Source organism: Hypomesus nipponensis, chromosome 13 (genome assembly GCF_054491055.1).
Source record: "Hypomesus nipponensis isolate SF chromosome 13, ASM5449105v1, whole genome shotgun sequence".
Taxonomy (NCBI): domain Eukaryota; kingdom Metazoa; phylum Chordata; class Actinopteri; order Osmeriformes; family Osmeridae; genus Hypomesus; species Hypomesus nipponensis.
In genome coordinates, this window is record NC_140373.1 from 4,180,001 (window position 1) to 4,204,047 (window position 24,047).

Here is a 24,047-nt window from a genome sequence, read left to right on the forward strand (position 1 = left end):
TGATTAAGTGACTGTTTCATATACCTTGGGGCAATTTGCCATGAAACCTCCTCCAGACCGCTGGCCTCCCTCCCTCTCTCTCTCTCTCTCTCTCTCTCTCTCTCTCTCTCTCTGTCTCTCTCTCTCGCTCTCTCTCTCTCTCTCTCTCTCTCTCTCTGTCTCTCTCTCCCTCTCTCTCTCTCTCTCTCTCTCTCTCTCTCTCTCTCTCTCTCTGTCTCTCTCTCTCTCTCCCTCTCTCTCTCTCTCTCTCTCTCTCTCTCTCTCTCTCTCTCTCTCTCTCTCTCTCTCTCTCTCTCTCTGTCTCTCACTCCCTCTCTCCCTCTCTATCTGCCTCCCTCCCTCTCCTCCCTGCTTTCCCTCCACTTTTCACATGGCTGCATGTCTGTCTGTCCATCTGTCTGATGGCACAGCCTCTGTCTGTCTGTCTGTCTGTCTGTCTGGCCGTCTGTCTGGCCGTCTGTCTGTCCGTCTGTCTGTCTGGCCGTCTGTTCCTTGGTGCGTGGGGACTGTCTCACTGAGACTGCGCTGTCCATCAGTCTGCAAGTCAAGGGTCTACTGTCTCTTAGTCTGTACAGTTCTGTCTCTCTCTCTCCATCTCTGTCTCTCTGCTTGTCTCTCTGCTTTTCTCTCTGCTTTTCTCTGTCTCTCTGCTTGTCTCTCTGTCTCTCTCTTTATCTGTCCCTCTCCGAGGCTTCTTGTGTTGTTTTTATTTCAGTTTATTTGCCTTTGATATACAGCATGTGTATCAAACTGTATGTGTGGATGCGTGTACGATCGTTGTGTGTTTGTGAGTCCATGTGTATGAATGTGTACAGTACTTCTGTTTACAGTATATTGTATTTATTCACTATGTGTGTTTGTGTATAATGTGTGTATACTCTGTGTGTGTATGTATACTGGTGTGTGTGTGTGTGTGTATATATATATATATACTGTGTGTGTGTGTGTGTGTGTGTGTGTGTGAGTTAGTGCTAATCTGATCCAGGACCACACAGGCTCCTGAGAGTGCTCCTCCCAGCCCCTCATACTTGCCAAGAAAATCACCTTTCAACCGGCGTTTCTGCCAAGCCCCGCACCTTCTCCCCTTTCAGGGGCTCTTCGACATCCACTCTAGAGAGGAAGGGACCAGAGGCCCACCACCCAGCCCCGGCCCCCACCCCCCAGCCCCGGCCCCCACCCCCCAGCCCCGGGCCCCCAGCCCCGGCCACCAGCCCCAGCCCCCAGCCCACCCTACACCTCGGGCCCCCAGGGTCGTCCGTGCTTTATTAGAACACCCCTGGGTGGGGATACAGCTGGGAGAGTGTGTGTGTGCATGCGAGGCCATGGTTACTGTACCTCTTTTATTGCTCATTATCGAGGTGACTGAGATGAGGAGATGAATTGATCTTGGGGGGGGGGGGGGAGGTGACAGGCGCTGTGGCGGAGTTTCAGGGAAGGAGGGAGGGAGGGAGGGAGTATTGGGTTGTATGTCTACATGTGTGTGGACTTGTACGCCCCCCCCCCCCCACACACACACACACACACACAAAAGGACCACATTTACTGAAGAAGCCAAGTTGTCAGCCTCCCGGAGTCTTGCATGAATAAACCTCATGAACCCATGCCAATTAGCTGAGGTTTTTGTATTTGTCTTGATAAATATATGCTTATTTATTTTTGTGATTTTATTTGCTCTGGTGTTTATGTTCCTGGCTGATGTAGGGTTGTTTGATTTGTTTTGTGGCTGCAGCCTGGCTGTTGGCCCTGTTTCATACAGCCACTACTGGGCTGCTTCTCTGCAGCTGGCCTTGCGAGAATAGGCGTTTGAAGGAACCACAGGGTTCGGTGGACTGTTGGGGAATGTTTGTGTGTGTGTGTGAGTGAGTTTAGCCAATTTACACCTGCTGTCCCTGACCATGTGTTTTAGGCTTGTATAAATCAACATTTAAATTTGGAGTCCAAATTTTGAATTGATAATGTTCTTATGGATGTGGATGTACACATGGCGCTGTGAGAGCTTGATGGAGTGTTGGTGCATCCCGCCAGCGCGTTCCCTCCCTCCTCAGAGGACGGGTGCTGAGTTCACCGTCTCAAACCGTTGGCATGGCAACCGTTGTTTCCACACCTGCATGGCTTTCAGCTGTTTGGGAAAGAGGGGCGGGGCAAGGAAGTGGAGTGAGAGAAGAATGAAGTGAGAAGAGAGACTACACACACACGCACACGCGTCCTGACAACTGCTTTGCACAGTGTAGCTATTCTGTTATTGTGTGAAACAGCTGTTATGAAGCTCCTAAAATCTTTAGGCCAAACTTCCTGTACCAAACCTGTTCTCACATCCCACCAGGTGTCAGCTGTTTGTAGGAAACCAGCAATCTCTGGAGAGGGAGATACTGATGTGACTCAAATACACACAGAGAGCTTGAGCCCAAATGTGTGTTATTTTACCTAACAGCCCCAATCCAGTTAGCAGTATTCATGTTTATTTGATCAGCATCGTTCAGGCTGGTTCTGGGGAGTTAGTCTTGCAAACCACAACAAACACTGGACAACCACACAGTGGACCAGCCCACACTGGGTACACCATCTTTTTTTCCCTTCGACTTCAAGTAGAAAGTCATGGCCTGTAGCCCAATCTGGCCACTAGCCAGGCCTGCCAAAGATCAGTCTGTACAAGTATGAAGTCATCGCTGCCTTCTCAAAAATTAGTCTTTTCAAACTGCTTTAAGGAAATGAATAACAAGAGAAAGTGGCCATCTCAACCAACAACTACCCGAATACACAACTTGCATGAGTTAAGGTGGACCGGAGTGACCAAGGGGGCAGGCACACGTCCCCCAAGCTCCTCCCTCTGTGCGCATGAGTTAAGGTGGACCGGAGTGACCAAGGGGGCAGGGCACATGTCCCCCAAGCTCCTCCCTCTGTGTGCATGAGTTAAGGTGGACCGGAGTGACCAAGGGGGCAGGGCACACGTCCCCCAAGCTCCTCCCTCTGTGTGCATGAGTTAAGGTGGACCGGAGTGACCAAGGGGGCAGGCACATGTCCCCCAAGCTCCTCCCTCTGTGTGCATGAGTTAAGGTGGACCGGAGTGACCAAGGGGGCAGGCACATGTCCCCCAAGCTCCTCCCTCTGTGTGCATGAGTTAAGGTGGACCGGAGTGACCAAGGGGGCAGGCACACGTCCCCCAGGGTTTCCCGCTGAAAATGTGCTGGTTACTTAAGGTGGTAGGGAGCTGCTGTCAGACCGGGGGGTGGGGGGGATATCGCTATCGCTATTAGTTTTTCTGTTTTTTTTTCGTTTTTCTTTTCAACGTAGTTAAGGCGGCAGGCGTGTGTTGCTTTGGCGGCCGCCTTAACTATTAAGTGCTGCGGGAAACCCTATCCCGGGGGGGGGGGGGGGGGGGGGGGGGGCAGGCCCACGTCCCCGGGGGGTCTGAAGGTGGATGCGCTGCGTAAAGGCGTCAAAAAAATGTGTTTCGCTTTATGGAGTCCCGAGAGCTGAAAGACCCAAGTGACCCATGGAGAGGTTGATCCTCTCAAATCCCCGTTTATGTTCCTCTTGGAAGTACCCTGAGCTTCCTGCCACGGACAGATCTACCTTAACAACAAGGACAAGAAGGGAGGAAGGGAGAAAGAAAAAAGCGCCGGGATTTGTTTTCCAAACGCAGTCACATTCTTGGCAGCGTCTTAACTTGTCGCTGCCAAAACAGAGTGGAATGAGGAGGGAGGAGAGAGAACACTAGGAAGAGAGGCGATAAAGAAAGGTGGAGATCTTTTTTTTCTTCTTCCACCCCTGTTTTTTTCCTCTCACCCCCTTTCCCCTTATTTCACCCCAGCCAAGACACCCTGTCCAGGACAACCATCCATCCCAGAGCAGGCGCCATGTGTGCACTGAACTGCCTGTCCGTCCACCGGTATATACATCCCCTGCATGTTTCCTGTTCTGAAGCTCTCATACGATAACACTATCATCCATTATTGCATGTCTGGTGCGCAAACAACGGCTCCAGGGACTCAAGGGACTTAACGCAAGGTTGTTGCAAAACGCGAAACATTTTGCTTTTGAGTTTCAGGGCGGAAGGATCCGTCAGAGAGGGTAGAGTCTCCTCAGGGTTCACAGGGAGTCCTCCTTCATCAGCATTTTCAAAAGGAAAACATGGGAGATCAGTCAGTCAACCAGTCAGTCATGCTGCAGTAAGAAGGACCTAGGGACTATCTAGAGAAGAGAGAGGGAGAGGGGAGATCATATTGAGATAAAGGCTTGAGAAAGGTAAAAGTATGTTCCTGTGTCGGAAAAAGAGAAACATGGAGACAGAATAAATATACTGTGGATGTGACAGAGAGAGAGAGAGAGACAGGGAGAGAGAGAGAGAGAGAGAGAGAGAGAGGGAGAGGGAGAGGGAGAGAGAGATGTTATGGAGAGAGAGAGATGTTATGGAGAGAGAGAGAGAGAGAGAGAGAGAGAGAGAGAGAGAGAGAGAGAGAGAAATGTTTTGAAGAGTGAGTGAGAGAGAGAGAGACATACTGTACATACTGTACCTATGAGGGGGAGCCCTTCCCATATGCCCTTGACTGACAACACACACGTACACACACACACACACAATCAATCACGCATATTCTCTGAGTTCAGGGTTGGGCTAACTCCTATGGTTCCCATCAGAGACACTAAAGGCTGAGGGACAGGTTGGTCATGTTCGGCGTCAGTTTGTGTGGGTGGGCGTACATACTGTATGCGTGGGTGTGCATGTTCCTGTAATGCGTGTTTTCATGCACACAGAACATCATTTACATATTAGTACAAACTGTACCAGCACACACACACACACCCCTCTCTGTCTCCATTGCAAACATACCCAGCTCACCAGGTCACCTGCCTTCCTCCCATGCTGGCAGCCAGGGCTCGCTGGTCTGGGGCCATTAGCACCTATTATTAACCCCCAGACAGGGATCAGCCTGGTGGGACAGGGGGCCTCCCAGCTGGAACACACATCCATCAGGCAACAGGATCCCCACGCTGGGCCTATTGTAAACACACTGGGCCCCAGGCCCACCCGCCAGGCATTACCCCTAACTGCTGGCCAAGGGACAGCCTCGTGTCATTTGTCATGGCTGAGGTCACCCCGGGGGCTCTGGAGAGCTGACCTCAAATCTGTTGTTACAGTTTGAATATTTACCAGGAGGCTGGCTGCTTTTCGAGTTTCGCTGTGAAACAGGTAGCACTATCGAGGTCCCATGGCAGATCCCAAGGTAGTTGTTAACCCCGAGAACATAAGTTGATCGATCCTTTTGTCATTCTTCCTGCTGCCTTGGGGTCAATTGCTTGGGTGGTCATTGTAACCCAGGCTGGGAGCAGGTGGAGGGGGCCTGGGCCCTGATCTGCGGGCGGGGGGGGGGTGGTGTGTGGGCTCGGCTGGGCTGGGGGTCAGCTGGGCTGGGGCTCGGCTGGGCTGGGGCTAGTAGGTGTGGGTGTGTGACGCTTGTGTTCGACCAACGAGTGTGTGTGTTTGGGCAAGTCTGCTGGCTCGCTGGCCGCTTTCTGTGACCTTTTGGACGAGCGACGGTGGCTAGCGACAGCACTCTGGAGATGAAACAGCTTCCCTGTACTCTGGCTGACATGCAAAATGATCAATACGCACACACACAGGCACACACACAGACACACACGCACAAACACACTCATGCTGTGGATGAGTACTTGGCTGACCCGGGGGAAGTGCTAATTACAGTTCCATCATACTTATACTAGTATTGAGGGCACTAAACAGGCCTCAGTCGTTAGGACCCTTGGTTGGACCCACTGATCAACACTAACTAGTGAAGCTATACTGTGCATGAAGGAGCATCTGAAATGAACTCTCTGTTCAGCCTTGGGGGACATCAAGTGTTACGCAAGCAAGAGTGCAGCGATTGAAAAAAAAAGCAAGGCGAGGCCGCAAGATCTTGTCTTTCCAGAGCTGCTTTCATCAGTCAACCTATATTCTCTCCCTCACAAGCCAAAGCCGCCGTCCTTGATCTCGGCTTCTGTCTCTCCCTCATCAAGAGCGCGTCTTCGCTCCTTCTCTTCCCCCTTTCTCCTCTCCTCTTCTCTCCCCTTCTTTCCTCATCTCCTTCTCCTCCCCCTTTCTCCTTCTTCTCCCCCTTTCTCCTCTCCTCTTCTCACCCCTTCTCTCCTCAGAACAAGCACACGGATTGACATGCATCTTGTTGGACTCAGCTAAAGAGAGCAATGTTTAATTGATCTCTTCACACACACACACACACACACACACACACACACACTAGTTATTCTTTTTCATGCTTTTTAACGTTTGCATTTTATATGTACGGCATACTGGGGGGGGGTGGGGTCTTTCTCAAACCAATTAAAAGTTGGGAAAACGCTGGGATTAAAAGGCCCTTTGGCTCAAATTGTGTGCCTTGGTGTTCACACCCCCTCCCTTACCCACACACACGGTCCACTCCATCTTCTCATCCACTTGTGTGCACACACATACACATTCTAAGGTATAAATACACACACAGAGGTCAGGTGACATTTTTGGTTCAGCCTTGCAGAAGTCGGCCATTGAAATTCAACACACCAATGCAGACAGGCTCATCCGTGAACACTCGGATGGAAAACGCATGAATCTGTCCGCTAGCACTCTCTGTGCTTGGCATTTCACTGGTCTTTAAACTCAGAGAACTACATTTATTTTGTCCAGATGCCAACAATTACCTGAATAATCCCTCCTCCCCTGCACCTCCTCATAACAGCCCCTGTCCTCCCTCTCTCATCTCTCACTTTCTTTATCTCTATTTTTCCAGGACATTCCTTTCCCCCTTCCTCGCTCTTTCTCTATCTATCTCTCTCTCCATCTCACTGCTTGTTTCCAATATCTCTCTCCCTCCCTCTCTCTCAGTCGGGAACCCCAGAGTAATAAAGCATGCGTTTGCAGGGCCAGGGCTGTTTGAGAGAGGGGGGTTTATATGCTCGACTTTGGCTTTATGTGGAACTCGACATGAGTATGCCTAACAGACTGGGCTGGCTGGGGACAGCTGAGGCTACTCTGCAGTAATAAGAAGACTGGTCATGAAGGAGAGGAAGGAGCCATGTTTCAGGAGGAAGAGGTAGAGAAACAAAGGAGAGGAAGACGGCTTGTGAGAAAGAGACAGAGAAAGAAAGACTAGGATGGACTTGGATTTTCACAGCATGTTATTATCGCCGTTGGGTATTGATTGTATGGGTCCGGATGTAACTGCTCAATGATTAACACTCAGGTACACTCAGCCCTGCTTGTTTGCCAAGACGTCCTATTTCCCCCATTTTTTTTCTATTTTTGGCAACAAATACCTTTTTGCTGCTGGCATGAACTGACTCGCAGCGACTCCAGATCTCGTATCAGTACATTTCACGCGGGGTGGAGAGAGTGAGAGAGGACAGGGGGAGAGAGAAAGAATAAGAAAAAGGTAGAGAGACAGTGAAAAGGGCACACACACGTACAGACAAGCTAAGGTGAGCGTTTAGACACAAACATACATACATGCACACACACACACGCACTCCATTTCCGTCACACTGCAAGGATTTTGGATTTGTTGTACACAAATCTGCATGGGATAGACCTGCTATGTCATTACAGTCCGTTAGATCACGTTGCGACATGTATTGTGACATGTAACAAACTGCTTGCAGTGTTAAAGAAATGGAGTGTGTGTGTGTGTGCATGTATGTGTGCGTATGTGTGTCTAAACGCTCACCTTAGCTTGGTGTGTGTGTGTGTGTCATGGAAAGAGCGCGCCAAGCCCCAAGAGCCCTCAGTGTGATGATCATGAAACGGCTTCTGCTTCCCTCACATCAGCCGTATCATCATCACCTCAGAAAGTCCTCTAGCCTGGCCCTTCAGCTCAGCACCTCCAGCCTAGCACCTTCAGCCTGGCCCTCCAGCCTAGCACCTCCAGCCTGGCCCTCCAGCCTAGCACCTTCAGCCTGGTCCTCCAGCCTGGTCCTCCAGCCTAGCACCTCCAGCATAGCACCTCCAGCCTAGCACCTTCAGCCTGGCCCTTCAGCTCAGCACCTCCAGCCTAGCACCTTCAGCCTGGCCCTCCAGCCTAGCACCTTCAGCCTGGTCCTCCAGCCTAGCACCTTCACCCTGGCCCTTCAGCTCAGCACCTCCAGCCTAGCACCTTCAGCCTGGCCCTCCAGCCTAGCACCTTCAGCCTGGTCCTCCAGCCTGGTCCTCCAGCCTAGCACCTCCAGCCTAGCACCTCCAGCCTGGTTCTCCAGCCTGGCCCTCCCACCACACTCTGGCCCGCCCTTGTCTCCCATGTCAGGAAAGACACACTCTTATCACACGGGCCGAGGGCAGCCATAACCCAGCCATAAATAGATAGATGCCTTGTAAAAGCGCTCATTAAATGCTTGTAAACAAAGTCTGTGCCAAGAAGCAGGCTAAATAACCGCCCTTGTAAAACTCACACCGCCCCGTCACCTGAGCTGAAAATTGCGGTGCGTGACGTCGACCTCCGCGCCGCAGTTCAAAGGTTCAGGGAATCTGCCAAGAGGTCGGAAAGGCGGGAGAGAAGCGCTAACGCTACAAATTGCAGAGCTTTGATTTGACTGAAAACTAAGTATTTTAAATTGTCCAATCAATTAGTTGTTGAATGGATCTGCCTTAAGTAAGAATCCCAGATTAGCTGCAATGGTCTCATATACAGACTCCTTCTGTGTGGGATTATGAAGGCATGAGTGAGGAATTGGCAGGGGAGGAATCATGTCCCCCCCCCACGACTCCAGATGATCAGGTCACTAAAGCCCCAGTTGGACAGGCCCGAGCATACAATAGTCGCGCTCTGTCCTGGGAGCCCCGGTCACTGCTGTTAGGCCTCACGTGACAGCTGTTCCCATGACGAGCTGAGGGGGACGGGACACAAACAACGTGCTGTGGTTGACCTCACGACGCGCACAACCGAAGCCCCGCTGTGTGGCGGGGGGGCTCAGTCCAGACTGGACTCATGGCAGAATGTTGATGTCCGTCTTTATGAAGGAAGTGCTCTTGACCGTGTCTCTCCTCTGTCCCAGCAGTGTGGGTGAGGCCGCAGCCTCCTCCCCCAGTACAGCCCCAGGGCCGGTCCAGGGGGGTCGCCTCAGGCAGGACCCTGTGATGTCCAACTGACTGACCCCCCCCAACCTGCGAATGACAAGCGTGCATCCTAGGGAGGGGCCCGCCTCAGTCTCCCATGAGCCGCTGGATGGAATTAAGGTGAATGGAACACATGCCCAAGGAGCAGGAGCCTAATCTATCAGAGGGAGAAGAGAAAAAGTAAGTCTCACACACACACTCTCACTCTCTCTCTCTCTCTGTCTCACTCTCTCTGTCTCACTCTCTCTGTCTCACTCTGTCTCTCTCCCACTCTCTCACTCTCTTTTTCTCTCTGTCTCTCACTCTGTCTCTCTCTCTCACACTCTTTCTCTCTCTCTCACTCTGTCTCTCTCTCTCTCTCTCTCTCTCTCTCTCTCTCTCTCTCTCTCTCTCTCTCTCTCTCTCTCTCTCACTCTGTCTCTCACTCTCACTCTCTCTCCCTCAGTTTGTCTTTCTCTCACTCTCTCACCCTGTCTCTCCCTGTCTCTCTCTCTGTATGTTTATGTGTGTGTGTCTTGCTGACCTAGCAGTTAACGCTGGAGGGGCTCTACTTACACAAACACAAGGTCTGCCTTTCTCTATGAATTAAAACATAACATTAGTGAAATTGAATCTCCTATCAAGCAGCCAGGGATGAAGTCCTTTCAAAAACAAGCGTCCTCATGCTTAGAGAGCAGAATCTGCAGCCAGGCTCTCCTATTCTTTGTAGTACAGTCAGGTAAAGGTTGTGATGGCCCTGGGAGACGTAATCATGCATGTGTGTTGGTGTCGGTGTCTTAATGTGTGTGTGTGTGTGTTTGTGTTAGGGGTTTGACATGGAGCAGTTCATTGAGAAGTTCCGTTGTTCCCAGTACTGTAGTGTCAAATTCAGTAAGGAAGTAAGGCAGTAAGGAAAGAAGAAACTCAGCAGGCAGGATAGTTCACTGTGCTTCGATGGACACCTGTCAGTAGATTAGCAACTCTTGCGGTGTGTGTGTGTGTGTGTGTTTAGCAGTCCTCCAGAGCTAAATTGCTCAATTGCGTCCCGTAGTGCTGTGTATAATTAAAGACTCGAGGAGTTGAAGGGTTCCAGTCTCATTGGCTTATTGGATAATCACATTGACCTGTTAGATTTAATTAAACCTCCCCTTCTCCATGTTTGTAGTCCCCCGACTGATCTGCCAGACCCGTGTCAGTCCTCGTGTGCGCGGCTGATGCAAGCCCTATTGCACCATGTTGCACTTGCTTGAGGCATACAAAACAAAAGCACAGCATTATGCAGTTTGGAGGTGCTGAGAAAAGTCAACAAGGCGCTTTTCTTGCTTTCATGCAGTCGGCCGAGAGCGCTCTCCCACCAAGCCAGCAAACGAAGCTCCTTCATCTCGTTTGACACGGTTACGTGTGTGTTACAGTTTGCCAAGCAACCACTGGCAACTCTTGCTGTCAACACTTGTAAGCTTGAATGCAGTTGTACTGGTTGTTCCTTATCAAATCGGTTTTATGTGCTGATAAGGTGGCGGCTTTTGAGTGTATAAATGTCACACTTCCACAGACAGTAACAGTCTGACATATTGGCTTGGCGTTATTAATATTGTGCTTCTTAAGCCCTATCTCCAGTCATAAACAAGCCCAGGTTCATCTCTCCCATGCTGGCGTCAGTACCTGGAGACTTTCTCTAGTGGTGGGTTAGGGTTCAGCCTGAGAGGAATTCATTGAAAAGAACCTTTCTGTTCCTGTCCAGTCTTCTAACCAGACGGATGGACTGAGATATACAGCCGGCACCGGCCACATCCCCTGCCTCACTGTCTCCATTCTAATCGAATTCTAATGATTTTGATCTAATTCTAATCTAATTCTAATGATTTCGATACATACAATGCAATTGATGTTATTCAATTGAACTCTCTGTGGAAGTTTAAACTGATTTGAGTCCATATTGATATATTTGTGCCAGCAGGACGTCAGCTAGATACAGTATTCTGTGATGCCTGGCTGGCAGAGTTTAGTCCTACAGACATTCTATGTACCTTCTATGATTCTATGATTCTATTAACCCTTTAGTCCTACAGACATTCTATGTACCTTCTATGATTCTATGATTCTATTAACCCTTTAGTCCTATTTTCAATTTTATTATATATATAGATATATATAGATATATATATAGATATATATAGATAGATACCATATTGTTTACTTTTACCCAAAAGTTACCTGTAGGCCTACTATATGGATGTAGGTAAAATACATTGTTATTTGATCAAAGGAACATAGATATGCACACACTGGCTGGCTCTCACTGTGTCAAGGAGTGGCCTCTTGTGGCACTGGGAGTAGTTAGCATCTATGCCAGGAGGGGGTGATGGATTTTCAATAAATCACAATAAGAAATGTGTGTGTCTGGCGTCTGTGTGCTTGTGTTTGGCTGTGTGTCTGTACACTGAACAGTATACGTTCCTTCTGGGTTGACAAAGTGAATTGAAAGTGACTACAGTGTCATGCTAAACAACAAGCCTGCACTCTGATTAGTGTGATAGCCACGCTAATTTGATGTCCCTGTCTTGTTAAAGCTTCTAGTTGTTAGCAGCCTGAGATGTCTACACTCATGAAGACTTCAACTAAATATACTTGAGGAAAAAGTAGAACTTCAGGGTCCTTGATGAATCACAATCTAAGTGACATACATATATGCTGACATTCTCTAAATACAGCCTAGAACTCATTTTGAGTTTATTCTTGAAAAACACCCTGGCTGTGCCTCAGAATCCCCCGGGATCGTTTGTAAATAACTCCAAAGGCAACAAGGCCGTTCATGCTCGCTAATCATATGCAAATCTGTTTTCATTAAAGGGATTCAAACTGAGCCGGCTTTTGAAACGGACTAACTGACTCAATCAGGAGCAAATTCATAACCAGGCGTAATATAGGGTTACATACTTTGTCATATCTTACACCTGCCTGTTTGTGTTCACAGCCCACAATGATGTCCTCACTTTCCCCATGTTGTCAGTCAGCCTTCAGCAACCTTGTTGTGTTTCCTGGGAGGCACTTTCAAAGGGCAGAGCATGACCAGGCCACCATACCGGTTCCATACCCCTGTGTTGTGATAGGAGTTATCCTGCTTTCATCCACTGGCAGGCTTTTGCACCCACAATGGCCCTGTGGATGAGACAAAAGAGGAACAGAGAAGCCATTAGCACTGGGATGTATGGGCGGGGGTCACCCTAGGAACATGGTATGCTTGCAGAACAATTGGCCACTGTATATAATCACTGTGCCTAAACATAGGCTCGGTCCTCACTGGGGGGGGGGGGGGGGGGGGGTCACACCTGAAGACATAACAGCATGGACGGCAAACTGCTGTTAAAGATATGGAAGATGTTTATGTTAGTAGTGTAGCCAGAACTGCCCTCCATGGCGTGAAGGGAGAGAAGAGGACATGGAGAGAGGGAAAAGGAGAGAGAGAGAGAGAGAGAGAGAGAGCCCTATGAGCAAGTTCCCACTCTATAAAAGCTCTACAACAAGTCTTCATTCTCTTTCCTCCTCAGCCATTCACTGTTGGAAGGTGACACACTCCAATGAGAGAGCATCTTCTTCTCAAGACATATTTGGGGGCATTTCTGCTTTGTTGTGATAGTGACAGTACGTAGAGGCACAGCAGGGGGACAATGGCCCGGGCTGGAATCAAACACGGGTCACTTCCGTTAAAGAGTGCCTCCACACCAGCACATCTTGACCACTATGACCTGGTACACAGTACAGCCACGACGAGGAGAGCCCCAGCTAGAGCGCTTTAGCACCATCAGTGGAGTGCAGGACATACATTGACATGTATTCAGCTAAATAAACACACGTTCAAAGCACAGTGGGGTTGTTGGCCGTTAGTGTTTTGAAGTCGTGGGTCGTTCTAGTTTTCCCAATGAGCCCTGCTGCTCGGTGGGGCAGATCTCACTGGTCTGGACGGGAGCCAGTTTTACACACTGTATCCTTTTCAGCTGTGAAATTCTGGCCTTACTGAATTCTATATCATGGCTATGTATAGCTCTGGTCTCCTAGAACAGGCGCTGGTTCCAGTCTGAGGACTACCTAGGAGTCGCTATGCCATCCACACCTGCCACTCAAACCTGGAAACCACACAGGGCTAGGTGTAGCAGCTCAGGTGGGGAAGCTGTCTGTCCTCCAATCCCAGAGGAGGGGTGGGACTTCCACCAAGTCAGAGAGAGAGACAGAGAGAGAGAGAGAGAGAGAGAGAGAGACAGAGAGAGAGAGAGGGAGAGAGAAAGAGAGACAGAGAGAGAGACAGAGAGAGAGAGAGAGAGAGAGAGAGAGAGAGAGAGAGAGAGAGAAAGAGAGAGAAAGAGGGAGAGGGAGAGGGAGAGACAGAGAGAGAGAGAGGGAGAGACAGAGAGAGAGAGAAAGAGAGAGAGACAGAGAGAGAAAGAGAGAGAGAGAGAGAGAGAGAGAGAGAGAGAGAGAGAGGGAGAGACAGAGACAGAGAGAGAGAGAGAGAGAGAGAGAGAGAGAGAGAGAGAGAGAACACTGTAGGAGGGATCCAGACATACAGAGAGCGAAAGACTGTCAGGGGGGATTCATACAGAGCACAGCCAGAGAGAGAGAGAGGGAGAGAGAGGGGAAATAAAGGGCGGGAGGGAGGGTGTGTGGGTGTGTGCAAGAGCAAGCCAAAGTCTAAAGCTAAACATAGCGCGCCTGGCAGAAGTTGTCAGTGTTCAGAGCACACAGAGTAGATGTGTCTCGTGTTTGCTCGGGCTGTTGCTGTGTGAGTCCAGCTCAACTCTGCCATGCATATTCTTCAGACCCACTGCGTCATAAGGTCAGCATGTACCTCTTTATTTCAAATCTCCAACCTATGTTATCGCTAGCGCTGTGCTGGCTGTGTGTTTGGGGCAGTTTATGCATGGTTTGTTGTTTAAGGTGAGGAGGAATGCATGTTGTTTGTTTTGTGTGTTCTTTTTGCGGGGGGGGGGGGGGGGGGGTTAGTCAGTGTTTATTGTTAACAGGTCACTGTTAACAGGTGATATCCATAAACAGTTTTGTTGGCGGCTTTGCCAAGCTATACAATCATGCTGTATCCTCTAAAGTCAAACCACTGAAATGATGAATGATGTTGTTTTTCTGAATGAGTGTCCCTGTCACGCTGCCTGAACAGGACCCTCAGTTTAAACATGGCTTGGCTGGCCAGGTTTCTATTCAAGCCACAAAATGAAATGGAGTGTTGTTTTCATAAGATAGCGAGTCAGATGGCTGAGCGGTTAGGGAATCGGGTTATTAAACCGAAGGTTGCCGGTTTGAATCCCGGCCGTGAAAAATGACGTGTCCTTGGGCAAGGCACTTCACCCTACTTGCCTCGGGGGGGGGAATGTCGCTGTACTTACTTTAAGTCGCTTTGGATAAGAGCGTCTGCTAAATGACTAAATGAAATGATAAATGAAATGAAGATCCCAGTTTTACACACTGTAAAGATGTGCCCGTGCATCCGAACCAGCTCACTGCAGTTTGTCCCAGACCAGTTTACCGGGGTACAAAGGTCCCCTACACAGGCACACAAGTCCTGTCGCATCGCCATCTGAGTGTGAAATAATTGACATTTTATTCCCTGAGAACTGAAGAGAGTAGGACTGCAGTAACCTCACTTCCCCTCACTCTCTGTCTGTCTCTGTCTCTACCTCTCTCTCTCTCTCTCTCTCTCTCTCTCTCTCTGTCTCTCGCTCTACCTCTCTCTCTACCTCTCTCACCTCTCTCTCTACCTCGCTGTCTGTGTCTCTCTCTTTCTGTCTCTCTCTTTCTGTCTTTCTCTCTCAGTATTTCTCTCTGTCTCTCTCTCTCTCTTTCTGCAGACATCTCTATTTTTTTTTGGATTTTGGGGGCTTTTTAATAGCACACACAAGACAGGGCTGAACTCTGGGGACTGAGTTTGAGGGTTCTAGAGAGGCCACTAGGCTAGGCTGGACGCCTCTTCCAGGGTCCCTTGGGGTGCTAAGCTGATAATAGGTAAGGATGTGGTGCTGGTATGTTCATTAGGGCTGCTGTAGAGCTGATCACCAGAGGGTTTGCATTCCTTCATAAGTGTGTGTCTGCATCCGTTTGTGTTACTGCTGTGTGTTGTCTCAAGTGATGTCAACAGACATTGTGTGGGAGGCGGAACTGTCAGCAAGTTGACAGGTTATCACCTCGGGCAACGGTATATCAGATGGCTTTTGATGAAGATACTGATCATGAGGGATTGAAGAGGGGCAAGCTGGCAAACACACCTCCGACAGACAGAGCAGGATTGTAGTCTCCCTCAAGGTGACACTCTGTTATCCTTGATAAGTAACTACCTGGGAGAATGTGGACCTACCATGTTGTCAAGCAAGCTATACCAGGAGTCTGACAGCATGTGGAGAGACCTGACATCTATGATTAGGAGCCAGTAATGACATGCAGCCAGTTATGTTATGTATTTTTCACAGTTTGAACCATTCATATCTCTAGATATACAGTGACCGATTTAAAAAACGTTGTTAAATTGTCTGTCATGCCTCTATTGGAGTAAGAACCCTTTGTAGAACAGCCCTAACGGAGAACGAGATGTTTTCGCAATGAATCCCAATGCATAGACGTGTCCTTAGCTTTCCCCCAGCCTGCTTCCTGTAGAAGCCTGGGCCTGTGTTCAAGCATTCAGCAGCTTACATAAAGCGCCGGGGGAAACTGGAGCACGTACGTGGTGTTTTGAATTGAACTGCATGATGTATTCATGATGATTTACGGAACAGCGGTGGCCGGCGGACTGGGAGCAGGTACTAAAAGCTCTCAGTGAGCTGAGCGGCTTAAGTACTCTGCTGTGTGGGGCCACGCCCCCTAGTCCCCTGGCGTTCTTAGAGGGCCCTCTCTCACCCAGCCTCCAACGCTCCCTGTGGTGCCCCTAAGCGTGCGTGTGTGTGTGTGTGTTTAGAGTGAGGGAGAGAGAATAGGAGAGTTCACGAGGCGACGCGAGTTGGACCCTTGAATTAACCACTTCTACGGTGTTCCTTTGGTTATTTCCTCTCGTAAATCGTAGTGGCAGGCTCGCTGTGGCTCTGGGGCTCTTAAAGCACCGCGAGGGCTCTCAGGGAAAACAGGTGGGAAACTACACTGGCAGACATGGCCCAGGGGATTTGCTATTAATGCTGTACCTACTTTACTGTGTCCTCGTCCGAAATGCTCTGATCTCACCTGTCCTCAACTTCTCTATCTCTACAGGTGGCTCGATGGCCCGAAAAGGAAAAGAAAGAACAGTCAATGTTCGGTGAAGAGCATGTCTGGTGAGTACAGTACTGGGCGATGAGGGTCACTGACGTCCTGCCTCGCGGTTCACATTGTGTACTTCGACTGTAATGACGTGGCTGGAGCTTTCTTTAAACTCTAAAAAAAAGATGTTTCCTAGCTGTCACCACAGTGGTTAGGACAGCCCTGGCTGGCCCAGTCGTGGTTCGACATACCGCTTGTTTACCCTGCTTTCATCCCCCGTGCTGGGAGGACAAAACATGAGCACCTCTTTCAGCGGGAAAAGAGAGAGTTCCTCTCCTCTCGATCTCCTCAAGTAGCGGACTGCTCAAACAGAGACAAAGAAAGAGAGAACCATGGTAGAAGTCCTTAGGGGGCTGGGTGTGACATCCGTAGAAAGGACCAATCACGTGGTCAGCACTCATCGGTTGTAGTTTTTAGATCTCGTCTCAAACTTACAGTAAGTATCATTGGAATGCCCAAGGCGTTGCAGAAAGTTTTTTTTTTTCCCCCTCACAGTTTGAAACCGAGAGACCGGTTTGAATATTTTATCTAACAGAAGTCGATCCCGCGAGGACTAGAGGCATTTTAATCAGCTCTACGTTTTGACAGAGAAAGTACTGACGGGGCAGCAGTCATGCAGCGTTCTACGAAAAACCCTTTCAAGCAGCACAGAAGCAGAGCGAAGGAGGAGGCGAGGCAGATTCACATTCTGCACAAGGTCGACAAATCCATCCTCAGTAAGAAGATGGCCGCTGAGATGTCAGTGTGTGTGTGTGGGCGTCAGGGCCAGGGGTGGCAGGCCTGCAGTCATATTGATTTTGGCCTTTGATTCCAAACACAGGCCCCGTACTCTGGCAGGTGATCAGGCAAACTCTGGGCAGTGCCCGCTCTGTCACTCTGTCTCAACAAACTCCCCTCCACGTACACACACACACACACACACATGCACAACATAAACAAACACACAAACACAAACACACACACTTCCACATAAACATACATACACAAACAAACGCATATGCCACACACACACTCACTTTCACACACAACACAAAAACAAACACACCGACACAAAAACAACGAACATCAGCTACTGGGGGTTCCAGATGCAGGATGCTGTTCTGAGGCTTCTGCTCTGAGAAAGGTTCTGTGTGGCAGAGTAGCACCCTTCACAACCATTTCCTCCCTTCAGTCTCACAGCTATGGATTTTATTAAACGGCGGCAATAAGCTATTTCCTGTGTCTCTGCGCCGAGCTCACTTAATCTCCATTCAGTGATGGGGCGGTATGGAAAAGTACAAAGTGTCTTCCCCAAGGTGGTTTAGAGGAAGACCAAGGCACTTGGCTGTTGGAGGGTGGAGGGATACAATGATGGGGAAGGGAGAGGTGGAGGGAGGGGTGGTGGAAAAGAAAGAAAGAGACATTAAATGTGCTTAAAAAAAAAAGAAAGAAAGAAAAAAAAGAGGGAGGCAGTCTTGATGGTTTTGGAGTGGTCCTTCTGAAGGGTGTATTCTGACTCCACCTACTGCCCATTTAGCTTTGTCTGACTTCCCCTGCCTCCCTGCCTCCCTGCCTCCCTGTCTGCCAGCCCTCCCCGCCTCCCCACATCCTCAGGGACCAGGGGAAGAAAGGCTTTCCACTGTGCAGCCTTTCTTTGAGACACTCTCTTGTCCGTTGCCCCACCACACGCACACATACACACGCACGCACACATACACACACACACATACACACACACATACATGCACAGGCACATTTTGTGTTTGTGATGATTCCCCTACTTGTGTCCTATGTGAAGAGGACATCCTGACTCTCATGTGACGACCCTCCGGCCAGGAAAGATCATGAGATTTATTTATGACCCCACGTGTGTGTCTCTCTCTCTCTCTCTCTCTCTCTCTCTCTCTCTCTCTCTCTCTCTCTCTCTCTCTCTCTGTGTGTGTGTGAGCCTATCTGTATGTGTATGTGTGTGGTTTGTGTACCGAGTTTGTTATTTGTTGTGTCTCTTAACATTTATTGGAGGATCACATTGAGTTTGGTTTGAGTATCTGGCCATTAATTTCTTTAGTTGGTTAGAGTTTGACAGAGGGCCAGCTGTCTCTCTCTCTCTCTCTCTCTCTCTCTCTCTCTCTCTCTCTCTCTCTCTCTCTCTCTCTCTCTCTCTCTCTCTCTCTGTGTGTCTGTGTCCTCACCCCTCTGTACTTGTGTTTCAGGGTACATTCCCAGCTATCTGGAGAAGGATGAGCCATGTGTGGTGTGTGGGGACAAAGCTACAGGCTACCACTATCGCTGTATCACCTGCGAGGGCTGCAAGGTGACGCCCACTCTCCCTCGTTCCCTCTTTTCCTTTGCGCTCTCTCACAGACACAGTTCATCTTTCCTGGTTGTGCACTGCGGACCTTCAGGATAAAGCCAACCCTGTTCCTTCTCCTCAGATAGGAACTGACGCTCCCATGTTTGAAAGAAGCCAGGCATTAGTCCTTGCGCACACACACACAGGCGCGCGCACACACACACACACACACACACAGATGTCGAGGGGACAGTCTGCCTTCATGTCATCGGCATGTCAGCTTTGAGTTAGCCGCGTGTTTGTGACAGTCCCTGCCACTCTGCCCCATGCTGTTCAGATCTTTCTCACATCCCTCACATCCCTCTGTCTGTCTCTCACTCTCTTTGTTCCCTCGGTTTTGTGTTCTAGTTCCATGTTTCCCCCCCGCTCTGCTCTCTGTGTAACACAGACTCACACACACTGACACACACACTGACACACACATGCACAAAGACAAAACACCCTACATCCAAATAGTTAGAAAGATGGCATGTTTTTACTAAGGAGATATACGAGTATGGGGGAGGGAGGGAGGATGAGTTGAAAATCTGAGCGATAATTTGCCCTCTCTGTCACTCAGGGTTCTTCAGTGTGAAGCAGGTGGCAGTGCACTGATGTTAAACTATTAACTTCTCTGTTCTCTCACCCATCCCTCATAATATCACCCCTCACCTCTCACAAACCTGTTATTTCAACTCCTTTTTCCTATTCTTTCCCACCTCTCCCTGCCTCTCTCCCTCTCCATCCCCCCACTCTCTCTCCCTTCCTCTCTCTCTCCCTTCCCCTCTCTCTCTCCCTTCCCCTCTCTCTCTCCCTTCCTCTCTCTCTCTCCCTTCCCCTCTCTCTCTCCCTTCCCCTCTCTCTCTCCCTTCCTCTCTCTCTCCCTTCCTCTCTCTCTCCTTTCCTCTCTCTCCTTCCCTCTCTCAGGGTTTTTTTCGGCGGACCATCCAGAAGAACCTCCACCCAGCCTACTCCTGTAAGTACGATGGCTGCTGCATCATCGACAAGATCACCCGGAACCAGTGTCAGCTTTGCCGCTTCAAGAAGTGCATTGCCGTCGGCATGGCTATGGACCGTGAGTCTAACACACACTCAGGGACATCAACATGCCACGTTAAATATCATTTATTTAAATGTGTGGGGGGGACAGATTGACCTTTTTCAAAAAGTTTACAATGTATAATGTATATGTATACAGTATATATATACAGTATATATATCTATATATCTATATATCTGTAAAATGAAACCTACCCCACTGTATACACCTGATTTATTTCCTCAACTCTCTCAACCTCCCCTCTCTCTTTCTCTCCCTCTGTCTCTCTCTCGACCTTCCCCCACCCCTCTCTCTCTCTCTCCCCCTACCCTCTCTCTCTGTACCTCCCCCCACCCCTCTATCTCTCTTTCCCCCTACCCTCTCTCTCTGTACCTCCCCCCACCCCTCTCTCTCTCTCCCCCCCTACCCTCTCTCTCTGTACCTCCCCCCACCCCTCTCTCTCTCTCTCCCCCTACCCTCTCTCTCTCTACCTCCCCCCACCCCTCTCTCTCTAGTGGTCCTGGACGACTCTAAGAGAGTGGCCAAGCGGCGCCTGATTGAGGAGAACCGTGAGAAGAGGAAGAAAGAGGAGATGGTGAAGACCCTGCAGAACCGGCCGGAGCCCACGGCCTCTGAGTGGGAGATCATCCGCATGGTGACCGAGGCCCACCGCCACACCAACGCACAGGGCTCCCACTGGAAACAGAAACGCAAGTTCCTGGTGAGAAACCACCCAAGTCCTGCCTGCCTGCCTGCCTGCCTGTCTGTTTGTGTTGAAAAATATATTTCTCTCCTTCTCTCTAACTCTCTCTCTCTATCTGTATCTGTCTCTATCTCTCTCACCCTCTCCCTAGTACTCATTTCTGTGACTTTATGTATGAAGGAGTGTGTGTGTGTATGTGTGGGTGTGACCAGGCATATGCAGTATGTTTAAGTATCTTGGCAGGCCCTAACCCTGGAGAACCGAGCAGAGCAGGAACGAACGTGTGTTTAGGTGTCCTCAATCTGTCATTCTCCTGTGGAGAAGTGCCTCTCAGGCTAGATGGACTGGACTTCTAGACGTCTAAGCCGACCTGTCCTGTCCTCGTGTCCCCCTCTCTTCTCCTCCTACCTCTCCTCTCCTCCTACCTCTCCTCTCCTCCTACCTCTCCTCTCCTCCTACCTCTCCTCTCTTCCTACCTCTCCTCTCCTCCTACCTCTCCTCTCCTCCTACCTCTCCTCCCCTCCTACCTCTCCTCTCCTCCTACCTCTCCTCTCCTCCTACCTCTCCTCTCCTCCTACCTCTCCTCTCTTCCTACCTCTCCTCTCCTCCTACCTCTCCTCTCCTCCTACCTCTCCTCTCCTCCTACCTCTCCTCTCCTCCTACCTCTCCTCCCCTCCTACCTCTCCTCTCCTCCTACCTCTCCTCTCCTACCTCTCCTCTCCTCCTACCTCTCCTCTCCTCCTACCTCTCCTCTCCTCTCCCCCTACCTCTCCTCTCCTCCTACCTCTCCTCTCCTCCTACCTCTCCTCTCCTCCTTTCCTCTTCTCCTCCTACCTCTCCTCTCCTACCTCTCCTCTCCTCCTACCTCTCCTCTCCTACCTCTCCTCTCCTCCTACCTCTCCTCTCTTCCTACCTCTCCTCTCCCCCTACCTCTCCTCTCCTCCTACCTCTCCTCTCCTCCTACCTCTCCTCTCCTCTCCCCCTACCTCTCCTCTCCTCCTACCTCTCCTCCTACCTCTCCTCTCCTCCTACCTCTCCTCTCCTCCTACCTCTCCTCTCCTCCTATGTGTCACACAGCCCTTACAGTACACGCAAAGGGTGTGCAAAACACACACATACACACTGTACAGACACACACACGCATACTCGCTTTGGAATATTGGTACTTCACCATACACACATCCCACACACAGCCTGAAATGGATGTGAAGTCCAAAGTGTCTTTCAGTCCAGCATACAAGGCTCTTTTCTCCCATAACCAGTCTATAAAGAGACACTCACCCATACCACAGCTTTCTCCCCGCAAAGCCACAGTCAATTTGCTTATTTAACAGACTTAACATTACGAGGTGTGTCAAAACACTGACAACCAAAGCCCAAACGGGATGTGAGCGAGCTGCAACTTCGAGCCTCCGATATAGGAAGCATGTCTTTGAACTGCTGCCAATAGTCGTCCAGAAGGTCCCGTTAAATCCTCTATAAATACCTTCAACCCATATAACCCTCCCCATATAGAGCCCGCATAGCTTCCAGATATGGAGGACATACACACCGCAGCTCTGTGTACTAGAGTGTGTGTGTGTGTGTGTGTGTGTGTGGGGGGGGGTTGAATTGGTTCTAGATAGTGGATGACCAACTGCCCCACAGTCATGTCTCCAGCTCTGCTTTTACGAGACCCTGGAATGGCTGGAAGTTCTGACAGCTGGATGTGCTCTGTGTGTGTGTGGGGGGGGGGGTGTAGGCGTGGTGTGGGGGGGTGTGGGCGTGAGGTGTGTGTGGGCGTGGTGTGTGTGGGGGTGTGGGGGTGTGTGTGTGGGTGTGGTGTGTGTGGGTGTGTGTTGGGATAGGTATCAGAGGGAGTCAGTGGTTGTCTACGTCAGTATGTATAAATACTAGTGCAGTTACATCACTAGGTCCTGAAAATATGTACTTTAACCAAAGATTCACATCAACACACCGACTCACTGACTCTCTCACACACACAGCCCCATGGTCCAGTTTTGCATCCTACATGCTGAGTCCCACATTCCACAAAAATAGAAAACACCTCTGGCATGAGGCAGAACAGACATGGGACAGGATGCTAAACACATACGGATATGTTAACATGCTTCAGCCGCGTTGTCCCGCGTGGCGTGACGCTGGGCGGGCCCTCTGGAGCCCTGTGCATCGTCACACTGACTGACACCACCCTGACCAACCAGCAGCGGCCACCGTCAGCCCCTCACACAGTGTCACCCAGGATTCAAAAGGCCTCCAGTGGGACAATCTGTGAACGCTGGAGGACAGTGCATCTTGTCTTGCATGTTCTGCTGGTCTGAGGTCAAGAGGTTTATAGAGCCTCTTCAAAGGGCTCTATTGAATTCAACCACATGAGCAAGGAAAGGCCAGTTAATGAGACATTTATGAGCACTGCCCAAAATCCAATTACTCTTGACAAACACAAAGCACACGCTCTCATACCACACTTAGACACACACACACAGGGGCTGCAAGTCCTTGATTTCCTTGTGTCAGCCGGTCGAGCTGTGGAGCTTGTTTGGAGTCTTCTGGAGATACTCAGATGGGTGCTGCTTGTCCAGCTGATATAGTGTCAGTCTCCAGACATTCGTGTCCCGCCTCCCTCCAGCCTCCTGGAGGCAAACAGATGGAAGACTACCTGAGCTCACTTCAACCAGACATACACCAGTTGTCCTTGTTCACTGTAGTCATCCGCATGCTCTTTGTCCGTATCAAGCAAGTGAATGAACCGTTTGTAATAGAAGCAGTGTCTTGACGTGGCTCTGTGGGCCGCCCTGTTGACCCCTGGTGTCCTCTCCCCGTCCAGCCGGAGGACATCGGTCAGTCCCCTGTGGCCCCCACGTCCCACGGGGACAAGGTGGACCTGGAGGCTTTCAGTGAGTTCACCAAGATCATCACCCCAGCCATCACCCGCGTGGTCGACTTTGCCAAAAAACTGCCCATGTTCTCTGAGGTGAGACCTGTACTGTGTGTGTGTGTGTGTGTGTGTGTGTGGGGGGGGGGGGTAGCATGTGTGTGCAAAGAGTATACTTAAGCATAAATAATTCATACGATCTTCATAAATGTTGTTTCAATATTCCTAACAGCTTTGATGTGTTATTCATGTCTCAGTCATGTCTGTCCTAACTGGGGAACAGGATGTGAATGGAATGTTTTTTTTATTTTTTATGTATGCCTCTCTCGTCCCTCCATCCAGCTGCCTTGTGAAGACCAGATCATCCTTCTGAAGGGCTGCTGCATGGAGATCATGTCGCTCCGTGCCGCCGTGCGCTACGACCCCGAGAGCGAGACGCTGACCTTGAGCGGTGAGATGGCGGTGAAGCGCGAGCAGCTGAAGAACGGCGGCCTGGGCGTGGTGTCGGACGCAATCTTTGACCTGGGAAAGAGCCTGGCGCAGTTCATCCTGGACGACTCGGAGGTGGCGCTGCTGCAGGCCGTGCTGCTCATGAGCTCAGGTATGACAGGTTATAACAACTGTATGACGGGTTATTACAGCTGTATGACAGATGTACGACAGGTTATAACAGCTGTATGACAGGTTATGACAGCTGTATGACCGGTTATGACAGCTGTACGACAGGCCATAACAGCTGTATGACAGATGTAC

The 24,047-nt window shown here is 50.0% G+C and overlaps 1 protein-coding gene across 1 annotated transcript in view; it reads left to right on the top strand.

Annotated features, from left to right (window-relative positions):
* The window catches only part of LOC146259550 (thyroid hormone receptor alpha-like), a 94,738-nt gene that overhangs the window by 60,515 nt on the left and 10,176 nt on the right, over positions 1-24,047 (top strand). Inside the window, 7 exon segments of the mRNA XM_084670536.1 lie at positions 9,040-9,280; positions 16,319-16,380; positions 18,559-18,659; positions 19,605-19,752; positions 20,232-20,437; positions 23,247-23,393; positions 23,637-23,895. Of these exon segments, the coding sequence (XP_084526662.1) occupies positions 9,225-9,280; positions 16,319-16,380; positions 18,559-18,659; positions 19,605-19,752; positions 20,232-20,437; positions 23,247-23,393; positions 23,637-23,895 (979 nt within the window). The 5' untranslated portion in view covers positions 9,040-9,224.